General features: G+C 29.3%; 1 protein-coding gene across 1 annotated transcript; it reads left to right on the top strand.

The window, feature by feature from the left end:
* The first annotated feature begins 4,051 nt into the window (after positions 1-4,051).
* LOC132934776 (venom serine carboxypeptidase-like) lies at positions 4,052-11,601 on the top strand. The gene is given in 6 exon segments (XM_061001119.1): positions 4,052-4,091; positions 4,094-4,533; positions 6,351-6,549; positions 6,915-7,061; positions 7,166-7,401; positions 10,580-11,601. Coding segments are annotated over 6 exon segments (1,566 nt in total). The 5' UTR covers positions 4,052-4,090; the 3' UTR covers positions 11,123-11,601.
* Positions 11,602-12,443: the final 842 nt, after the last annotated feature.

Below are 12,443 nucleotides of genomic sequence, written 5' to 3'. Positions count from 1 at the left end.
TTTTTAAATTAATACTTTCGTTTTCTGGTTGTTTTTATACATTTTTTCCAATTCATAAGAAAAGTACTGGGATTTTGCCACTTTTGACTCCTCAAAGTATGTACCTATTAAATTTAATTTTCTACGAATTGCACTTTGGAGCATATTTACTGCTCCGATTCATAATAACAGACACAAAAATACACATCATTGCACTTATAATCTAATATAAAATTATTTAATACTTTGACTTGTTTGACTTATTTTAAATTTTTAATTTATGTCCTTGGTTAGGTTAGGTGAAACGTATAATTGATAAATAATACATATGAACTAGGTATATAGTTTATTAGGTAATTTAGTATTTATATCTGTACATATTTTCAATAGGTATGTATAAAGATGTTTCTAGATTGATTGGCTCATATAAATATATAATATGAATAAATATTGAAACACAAACAATAGAATGAATAACAAAATAATTGAATGTACGTTTTATTATATGTGTTCAAGAAAAATGTAATATTAATTAGTATGTTGCTATTGGATTTCCTGCGGATGTGTCTCGTCAAAGTATTACAATAAAATTATATATATATAAAAAAAAAAAACATTTTTATCATTCATTAAATATAGGAAAATACCAAATGACTCAATCACTTAGTGTTGTTAACGTTTTGGAAAACCTCAGATTTCAATCAACTTGTACGTGATTCGAATTGTACAATACAATATAAAATATAATACTAAATAAAATGTTAGGATTTGTCAACATAGTGGCAAATCAGTGTACATTTTCATGTGCATTCAAATATCGTTATTGTTTTCGCGTATAGCTCATATAAGTATTTAACTTAGCTAATATTAGTACAAGAAAAATAAATCACTAAAAATCCCATTATAGTCTATAATTCAATAATGATACTCTACAATAAATTCAAAATGTGACAGCGACGTTAAAAATGCCTATAAAATGCGTCGGAAGAGGCATATTGAACGCAAAAAAAATCTATACGAATCGCGAATAAAAGTTCCCGTAAAAAAGTATGTATAATAATGTAATTAATTTACTTTTAAAAATATATAAACTGCATATTTCCAAATACATTTTTTAAAACATGATATTATATAAATATTGCAGTAGCCATCCAACTCATATATTGACCGATTTGTATGTATTGACATAATATATAATTTCTCTACAATATATTTAGATGAATTTGAATTGTTTAACATTTTTTTTTAATAGCCCATAACAATTGAAAGTATATTTGAAACTATAACTATATACCTAATACTAACTTGTCGATGACTGATGAGCGTTTAAAATTCATACACACAACTTTACAAATTGCATTACTCAAAATGTTAATAAGAGGTATGTATATAAATAGTGTTATAGCGTGGTGGTTTCATTCAGTCATGAAACGTGTTCTGAGTGCAAGCACCGGCCAGTGTCACTAGTTCCCGGATGAGTGACCACCTGGATATTTAGTGACAAATCTTTGCCACACATACACACACGTGTTTCAATCCCCCTACAAACAGCTAATGGTCATGTTTACCGGGCTTAAAATCAATAAAAAAATAGTGTTATATACTTATATCTACATTAGTATAACATTTTAGTAAACGGTCAACATAAGTTGGATAGTTTTTAATACTTTTATTTAAATATACATACAATTATCTATAGGTAGGTAGATACATCACTTTATATTATTTAAATATCTATACCTATAAATAAACTATTACTCAATTATACTTTTCATCCGCGGTACTTTTTAAAGTTACTTTTTTCCGGTCACTATAATATATTATACATTATATAGTGTATTTATAATAGTATAATATACAATCGATGCTAATATACCTACGGTGCACACTGCACGTGCTATGGGATTAAACGGTGCTAATATATTATGATTCAAAAACATGCGTGGTATTTCCTATATGCAAATGTATTATTGCGCACCGAGTAAGTGTAATTTCCTGTTGAGCCGCCGAACGCGACATGAAGACGTTACGGTTGTTGTGTCTTATATAATATAATATAATATATATATAAATATTATTGTGTATCCAGAAGGACAGAACACGCATTGAGACTAATGCTGACACTGGAGCTACAGGACTGCTGAACCAACAGTTCAGGTGTAGCCGTTAATCACCGAATCTTGATAAATATAATATGCTAATAGGTTTAAATGGGAATTATAATACCTAGTCATAAACCATGAATCAGTGAAAGTTATTTATTCGTTTAAATCTGTAATATATTATTATTGTTATAAAATGTTTAAGTTTCAATTATATAGTAATTATTGCAGTAAACCAGGGATTGGAGCCTTGATGATTTGTACGGTTCCAGTTCCTGTTCTGTTCCCAGAAAAACTAAAATTTCAGTTTCGATTCCGATATGGTTTGTAAAAAATAAAAAATTTGTTACTTCTTTTGGTTTTATACTTATGTAAAAAAATTTGGTCCAGCAAGGTTCCTGTTTTTAAATAAATTTAAATATGTTAAATTAGTTTAAATAAGGGTTATGAGGTTTCAGTTCCCAATATTCGAAGGGTTTCGGTTCTAAAACCGGTTCTTTTCGGTAAGGTTCCAGTCTCTGCTGTAAACAATAAATCGTTTTTTACGCTATAAGTTTTTCAGTTTTAACTATATTCGTATTGTACGACATACGTACCTATAGTTATTATAAATTGTAATTTACCTACCTAATTATATTAACATTTATCGTACCTAATAACGATATCAATAATCTTATTAGTTATAAGACATTAGTTATGATATGAAAACGCGATTTTATAAGACACACTTCGTCGTATTGCTTTGGCCTAACGCCGTTAGATATTACTTATTAACAAAAATCATTACTGGTTAGATTCGTTAAATTTCAAACCTAAGACGATATTATAAATTATAATAGGTATAGTAAAATCTAAACATGACAGTATAACTTCAAATAAAAACTTAGGTATATATCAACGATAATTCACAGTCACAGTATTTAATAAAATTATGTATATATTTTTAATTTTAAGGTACCTAATATTATTATAATACGAAAGTCGTTACCGTCACCGTCCACTAGCATAATTTTGGGAGTAGCAAGGTTTGCCTCTGTTTGATTTTACTCGTAGCCCCGCGGATAGTTTGGTTGTTGTTGATAAAATGTACCAATTTTATAATTTTGACGAACTGTAGACAATGTTTTTTTGCACTAGCTAATAAAATTGTCACAAATTTGTATATTTTAATAACTAAGGGTTTTCAGAGAATTTTCAAAGATTCAATATTGTTGGAATATTTATGGTCGCTTCGGCGTGTATATAAGACTTGAACTTACCTATGTAAATGTAAGTACTATGTGGTGTACAGGTGTCGGGTTGTGTGTAGAGCAGGCATGTACGACAACAATAGAATATCATAATCCCGTATAGTTTTATTTCTATACAACTGTTTTTTTTATTATTCCAAAAATAGTATTAACCGGCACAGTAAAAATTCTAAAAATCAAACAACCATTGGACTATTGTACTTTTAATAGCTTAATCCATGATTAAGAATCTCTGATACCTATAATCTATTGTTTAATATTTTGCACTTTTTTAGTTACCCTTATACCTTATACTCTTATACCTTGTTTAATATCGTATAATATAATTTGTTCGGTACTTCACAAAAAATCTAAAACCATGCTATAGAACTAATGTACAGCCAATAGCCATGGTAGATAGTATCTGTATATTTCATTTGACCATCTCCGCTCCCGTCTTATTGAAAAATAAAAACAGACTATTGCCTATTTGTGTCTATATCTTATGATAATGCTGCAAATAAAATTATGTAGGATTGCGATCACGATTTAAGATATCTTAAATCGCGATGGTAATTTGTATAGAAATAAAAATGTATCTAGAAATGATGGTACTGTACCTTCATTTTTCAGTCATATTGGCGTGTCAAAACTCTTATCCCCTCCATCGAAAACTGAAAAATTATGCTATTGCATATACCCCCATCCGGATCCATCCATCCGCCTGTCAGTCCATCCGTCCGTCCTTCCGTTCCACCCGTTACGTGCCGTCGGAAAAAAATGTCGACGTTACGTCGAGTATGGGAGGGGATGACGGAGAAACCACGTCACGGCGGTCGACGTTCGGAACGGGATGGGGCCGAGAGGACATGCACTGTCCTGGCCGTGGCACAACGATGCTCGCCGCGTTCCGTGTAATACTCGCGTGTTGCGCCGCCGGGTGTTGCGTGTGGCGGCGGGCCGCGTGCCTGTCGTCCGAATCGACGCCGCTGTACCTGCGGAGCGCGTATCCGCTTTGGGACCCCGAGTCCACGCCGTCCCATTCGGCGGCCGAGCCGCTGCTGCTCACGCCGTACCTGCGCAACGGCAACATACTCAGGGCCAAGCAGTTGGCCAGGGTTACCGAGGTGTACCTGCCGCACCACGTGGTCAGCTACTCCGGTTACTTCACGGTCGACGACCAACACAACTCCAACTTGTTCTTCTGGTTCTTCCCCGCAACGGTAACCGTATTATAGTGTTATAATAATAATTATAGTATTAACGGTATTATTAAGTTCATTTAAATAAAAAATGTTAGAAAATCCGACCCCGGCTATGTTTTCTACCAAAAAATACATGTTTCCTATCCCAACTATATCGATTATTCTATAATTATTAAGCGGATAATACTTTAGAAAAGTGAAAACAAATTTTAATTTAAAAAAAAAATTTTTTTCAACTTTAAATCCGTTATTGAGCATATTATTTAAATTTTGTATATTATTATGAATTCTTAAATGTGGAATATAATATACTATATAATACCGAATTAAAAAAAAAATTCTAAGAAACTCAAATTTATTTGATTAAATTTCATGAACAATTCAAATATATTTTTAGAAATTATATCGGATAACTAGGTTATTCGTTAATACCAGGGCTTGCAAACGTTATAATAACATTATGATAACGGAAAACGATAATAAAAATAGTTATATACCGCTAAACAAAACATAACGATTAACAAAATATTATATTATATATCATTAAACAAAACATAACACAAAACGTAATTTATAGAATATCATTGAACGAAGAATAACGCAAAACGAAATTATTTAAAATCCATTTATTTAAAAGTTATATTGGTTTCGTAGAAATATTTATTTCATGCATACAGACATTAGAATTGATTATATTATATTCAGTAACCAGGCCATAACCGGCCCGCATTAGTTATTATTAAGAAATTTAATAGGTATTAACACTATTCTAAATAACGACAAACGCAAAAATTGTGTAACATTTTAATTGTAAATAACATAAAACAGAATTTTTTTTCAAATGCAAGCCCTGGTTAATACAATTGATAAAATTGTCTTGAACTTCTTAAAAACAGACGTTATCGAATCGGTTAAAGTTAAAATAATAATATTAATTAAATGGATTGTAACGTAAAATATTTGCTTACAACTAGAAGTATTAAATCGGTAGTAGGTACCTATGTAAAATAAATACAACAATTATTTATTAACTTAAAGTCCCTATAGCAGTATAGCCTATAGGTACCTACAACATAGGGCCACTTTAACTTAAAGTGAGTATGTACTATATGTTATATTGTACTTATACAATACATTTATGGATATAAAATAGTTATTATTGAAATTTAATCAATTTTTGTTCGTAAATTGTATTCATCGGTCATCTTACTTGTAAACAACGTGTGGTATCCTGCCATCTAATACCGTATTGCAGACGTAGATTTACATGTTATATAATATAGTTTTGAAAGTTATATACAATAATACCAATATAGGTTAATACACATAATATCAAATTGAGGATAATATGAATTTAATTAATTTAAAATATTTTTTAATTTGTATACTAAATAAGTACTATAATATACATAACATTTTTTAAAGACGTTTTTAAAAATTGTTTTCTATCTTGTAGGTATAGTGTTTTTTTACTGATAAGTAATATTTACCTATTATTTTTTATTTACCTAAATTCGAAATATTTACTAAAATCAGTTGTTGGCTATAATAATGTAGCACGGTGAATCTTCATATTAGAAGTCTCACGTAAAAATGAAGCCTTTTAACATCATACTTTATCGATTATACTATATTACTATAAATATGTAGTTTATTATGTAGTTTTTATCCTAGTATTGCATGACATAAGTCATAAATCACAACTTATAAGTTATAACATGCAAAAATAATGACTAAAGCAAGAAATAAATATAATAAATTAAAAATATTATAGTTATGCTATTCTACAGTCCAAAGTTTAATTGTGTACATTTTATGTTATTATTATATTATAGTGTCTTTACCATGAAATAGAAGCACCGTTAATTTTATGGCTGGAAGGTGGCCCTGGTGCCAGTACGGCGTTCAGCGTATTTAAAGAAATTGGCCCGTTCAATTCGTCTTTTGACGGAAAAACCTACACAATTGACGAAAACCCATTATCTTGGCACAATAACAACTCATTACTATTCATCGACAGTCCCGTTGGAACAGGTAAAACGAAGTATATAATACTCATAACCAAATATGTTTATTAATTTTCAACATGTTTAACTATTTATGACTAATTTAATGCAGTACGTTCCTACCTACAATGTATATTTTAAGCCGTAAAAATGAAAGTAACAATCAATGTATTGTAACAGGATGGTTTGAAGATGCCATACATAAAAGTGAATTAATATTTTTTTTATTATTGTCTTCCTTTTCAATTGCATATCAACAGGTTTGATTGGTTTTTAAACTTCTATAATTTTATGTTCGCAAGTACACATATTGACAGCTTGATGTAATTAATTAGGTAGGTAGGGGTACCTATAAACTTTGACACTTTATATAATTTTTTTTTCATATCTTAGGATTCAGTTTCACTGAACACATTGACGGTTATGCAACAAACTTCACGACCGTTGGAGAACAACTTTTCGAAGCTTTAACACAATTCTACACTATGTTTCCCGAACAGCGACCTAATCCATTCTATATTGTGGCTGAATCATATGGTGGTATGTACAACATTCAATTAACAATGTAATAAAATAAATGTGCTTACTATTCAAGTATATACGGCCGATTATTTTATTAAACTTAAAATTAATTTTGAACTTAGGCAAGTTTGCACTTTCTTTGGCGACATTAATCCACAATGACAAAACATTAACTGATATAAAAATGGAAGGAATCGCAATTGGCAATGGATTTTTAGATCCTGAAACATTATTGTGTTATGGAGATTTTCTATACCAAATTGGTTTAGTTGATAACAATACAAAACAAGAAATCAATAAATTAGAAACCCAAGGCAGAAAAGCAATACATGATAAGCACTTTGTCGATGCATTTTATGTGAGTATCTTTATCATTATAAAAATAAAAATAATTTTTTATTTTTTTAAACCTATACATATACAGCTATACCTAAAAATAAAAATATATGTAATTAAGTACCCTACTTAAGTTAACTTACTTGTTCACATGATAGAATTAAATCGATTATTTAATAATTTAATTTGTCCTTTATCACACACACGCATATAATATACCTTACCAATCGCTGCAACATGATTGCAGACGTTTTACCTTTTTACCTGCAAAAAACACAACACGATCACACTCCATGAAATATAGGTGTTGTATTTTTAACAATTTGTCTTCCCAATTTTACAAGCTTAGGACTTAGGACAAAATAAATTTTTGGCTTGGTTAATAATTGTTACATATTAAGTTATTAGTATACACCAATGGCCGCGGATCTTGGATTTTGTTTACACAATACACTATTTAAAAATATTAATACTGGTGTAAGTACCTTACATAAAATTGGTATTGTTCACAAATAAAAAACTACAAAACACTTTTTTTTAATAGTAATATTTTTTTACATATACAGGATTCATCTAGTTTATGCTCATCCCCATTTTTTCCTTAAATAATGAATTTATTCAAATTCTGATTTTTGGAATTTTTAAAAATAATCAAAGACAATTTTTTAAATTCTTAAATTGTTTTGTTTTACTTAAAGAGTGTCCTGTGGCCATGCAAACTTCTGTTTTTCAAATGAGAACCCCTTTTTTACTGTAAGTTAATTAGTGGATCATTTTTTGAAAATGTGGATATACCTAATTCAAAATTCGAATGAGTAGTTTCTTAGTTATTAAAATGTTTGTACTTAATCCTTACAAATTCCAAAAATCAGATTTTAAATAACTGCATTATTGAAGAAACATGGGAATGAGTATGCTTGGTGAATCACCCTGTATATAAAATAATTCAATACAATTGAAAATGATACAAACAAAATAACAAATTATAATTTTGTGGCACTGAAAAACGTGGCCCCATTACTTTCAAATATTCTTGTATGGGTGTATGGATATTTAATTTTACTCTATTTTTTTCCCAAGTTTGCTTTATACAAATTTAAATTTGTATTCTTGTTATTTTCGAGATTTGTTAAAATGATTTTTTTAATACTTTTAATTTTTAAATAAGTTACACATTGAATGTCTATCAATATTCAATATATTAATTCAATTTTCTATTATTGAATTTCAAATATAATTGGAAAATTGTTAAAAGGACAACAGATATGGAGCGCAATCGTGTTTTAACTTACATCGGACCGTTAGACTGATAGACCGCTTTAACCCAGGGCCTGATTTAGGCATTTTGTGGCCTTAGGCAAAATAAAAAACGTGGAATCTTGGCAACAGTAGCGTTTATAGCCCCCCCCCCCCCTCCTCAAACGAGTTATATATAACAAAATAATAATTTATATCAATTTAGTATTAACTTATACATTTTCACAAACATAATTATAATGTTATTCATTTTTATCTCTACAGGCTACAAATTTCTTGTACCTATTATTTATTAATTAATATAATATATTTATTATTGATATTGAAAACAAAATTAAACATTTCTTTTTTTTATATTATTTTTTAACTGTAAAAATCTTATTTTTATATTTATAATATAAATAATTAATAAGCTATTTTATAAAATTACTTTTCATGCTTTTTTTAAAGCAAATTCATTTATTATGTCATCGAAGTTTAAAGAAGATGTAAGATCGCATTCTATTGATAGTAAACCTAAGTTATCAATTCTTTCTTATTAACAACGGGTGAATTTCAAATCAAATTTCAAATGACGTGCTACATTATTTGATTTTGAAATATATGACTATATAATCGGTACAATATTTGTAGGTATTACATAATAAATTAATTCAATACACTTAAGTGTTTAAAAAAAATACGTATTGAATACAAAAATGTATATTAAAAGGTAAGTAAAATTGAAAAAAAAATGTACAATATAAAATTTCTATTCCGGTTTTTCATTTTTGCAAATATGTCAATTACATTCTCAATGTTAATGTCAATGTCTCTATGTACATGCAACATAGCCAAACTACTAAGACGTTCATTTCCCATTTGGGAGCGTAACCATGTTTTCAGTCTAAATAAGCAAAGCAAAATCCGAAATAAAAGTAATAATCGCATGTGAAGTACCTATAACCTATTAGATTAATTTCATGCATCAACATACTATTAAGTATTATCTTATTATAAACCAAGCTATATATTAATATTATTAACTTAATAGTACATAATATGTTTTTCTTTTTATATTTGCCTTCAAAATGTAGAAAAGCAGATGCTACACTGATTGGCAGTGAGCATATAATACACAAAACTCCATGTAGAATAGGAAAAACATCATGATGACACTCATCTAAAGCAACTAATGCATTTTTACAGATATTTTTACCTAAAAAAATAAACATAATATTTATATAATATTAATTTTATAAATAACACAAAAGCCAATAATAAGGCAGGTACCTTCTGTTTCTTGTTTACTCCATTTAGCATACCGAAGTTCCAGTTCTCCATTTATTATTTCTTCAGGTACATGTTCAAAAAATGAATAACAAGTAATTACTTGAATAATTTTTTTGAAGGTGGTATATATACATGTTTCTTCATCTTTTATTTTAATCATGCAACTTGGAACTAGCAACATAAGGGTTACAATATTTTAATTTTCTTTACTTAAAAATCTGTATTTTAAATCTTCTAATATATTTTCTAGAAGAAGTATATACATATTTATACGGTAGTAGTCCAAGGGATCCTTTGATCCAGAATTTATATTCCCTCTAAGAGTTTGACGACCAACAAGCCTAGGCAATTTCATTTCTACATCAAATTTCTTAAAAATGAACTTGCTTTCTTCAAATAAACATTTGAATTTGTCTTCATAGCTTGACCGATACTTTTGAATACAAATAATAATTTCGTACAAGCGAAAAATCAATCAGCAGATAACACCAGTATAAATATTATAATGTTTATAACCAATAGTTATAGCCAATATTGTCATAATGTATAGTGGTGGTGAAAATCCCAAGGGAGTGTCCACCAATTCCCCCCCCCCCCCCCCCGATATCCAACACTGGTGTAAATATAGTACCTACGTATATTATTATAAAAAAAAAATTTATATTTTCCAGGCCTGGAGTGGTATAATGAGTACGTTTATTGAGCAAACTCAATTCCCAAGCCTATACAATATCATTGACGGCGACACGATTCCGTGGAATTCCACTGACAGCATAGGGGACGTCAGCTACATTGACTTATTGCAGACGGTAGATAGCCGGAGAGCTCTACACGTAGGCGACATTGAGTATACTAGTTTGGGCGTGATTTATTACAAAATGATACCGGATTTCATGACTTCGGTTAAAGAACACCTGGAACAGCTAGTAACGAGTTATCCCATTCTGGTGTACAATGGTCAGATGGACCTGGTCGTGGCATATCCGCTGTCCGTCAATTTATATTCGAACATGAAGAGCCCGTACGGTACCGATTACAAGAAGGCGATCAGAAAACCGTGGTATGTAAATAAAAAGTTAGCCGGCTACATAAAAACGGTTGGAAACCTCACAGAAGTGTTGGTCAGAAACGCGGGCCATTTAGTATCCTGCGACAGACCAGAAATCTTGTACGATCTCATACACAAATTTATTACGAAACAACTCAATCAATAAATTGTAACCTACACCTTAAAAGAGATTGAAATACCTACTGATAATGTTCATCGTGGTTACCTATTTGTTTTTAAAAAATCCCATCGACTGTACACTATAATTATATTATAAAAACAGGTATTACTACCTAATTCGACTGTTTGTACCTATATAATATTTTCTTTTTACTTATGTAAACTTTTTCATTACTGTCACTACTAAAATAATCACTCGTGTGTTCCAAAAATATATATTAGGTAACAAAATATATTTGGAATTAAAAAAAAAATTGAATAGTTATAACCCGGCTATTTTAATATTTCTATATTGTTGTCATTCGTCCATTCAATAAACAATAATAATAAATATTATGATTAAGTTTTTTATGAAAAATGCACCCTATGGAATTTATTTTGTAAAGTTTTGTTTTATAACCAATTAATATAATTTTTTTTTTTAATTTGAATATGATTATTTTTTGTTGTATTATGCTTAGCCTATTTCAGTACCTATTGATATATTATAATATTTCAATTCAATTGTATATGATTCTTTTTAACAACACAATAATATGATATGATCACTGCCTTTTTTTTCAGTTTTGAACCGACGGCGCCGTGTGGTCTGTTTTCGCATTGCTTTCGCGGCGCCCGCTTCCTGCTTCATTGCCTACATAATAATATAATACCTTTTGCATATTTCTCGATTTTGGTACATCAGCTTCATGACTCCGTATCCACTGCAATAGGTCATAGACATAGGTAAGGATGTAAGAAACATACGGAGGTATCTCACGGATAATCATACGCTGATTGTGTCATAATGTCATATATACTTATACTCGCTTTGCAGATGGGCTAAAATAATAATTAAAACTTTAAAAGATTAATTTTTTAACTTCTCAATTTATTGAAGTATAACAAGTCACAATTTTTCAATTAACTTAAGAACTAGTTTAAAATTTAAAATACTGTTGAAATAACTTAGATTTTGATTCAGTTGATTTAAAAAATAATTAAAAAATAAAAAAGTTTTTAAAATATTGTTGGTTTTAATCGTGGTTTATACGAGTACGCGGCTTAAAATAAAAAATATGATATAATACTGTAATAATAGTAATAACCAGGGCTTACATTTAAAAAAAAAATCCATTTTAATATGTTATTTACAATTAAAACGATAAACAATTTTTGCGTTTATCACTATTTAGAATTAAAACGTAATCCAAGTCTTGTGTTTATCGGTATTTAGAATAGTGTTAATACCTATTTAATTTATTAATAATAACTAATGCTGGTAGGCAATGGCCCAGATACGGAATATAATATAATCAATTCTTATG

Source organism: Metopolophium dirhodum, chromosome 1 (genome assembly GCF_019925205.1).
Source record: "Metopolophium dirhodum isolate CAU chromosome 1, ASM1992520v1, whole genome shotgun sequence".
NCBI classification, from domain to species: domain Eukaryota; kingdom Metazoa; phylum Arthropoda; class Insecta; order Hemiptera; family Aphididae; genus Metopolophium; species Metopolophium dirhodum.
This window is presented reverse-complemented; position numbering and strand designations above follow the sequence as displayed.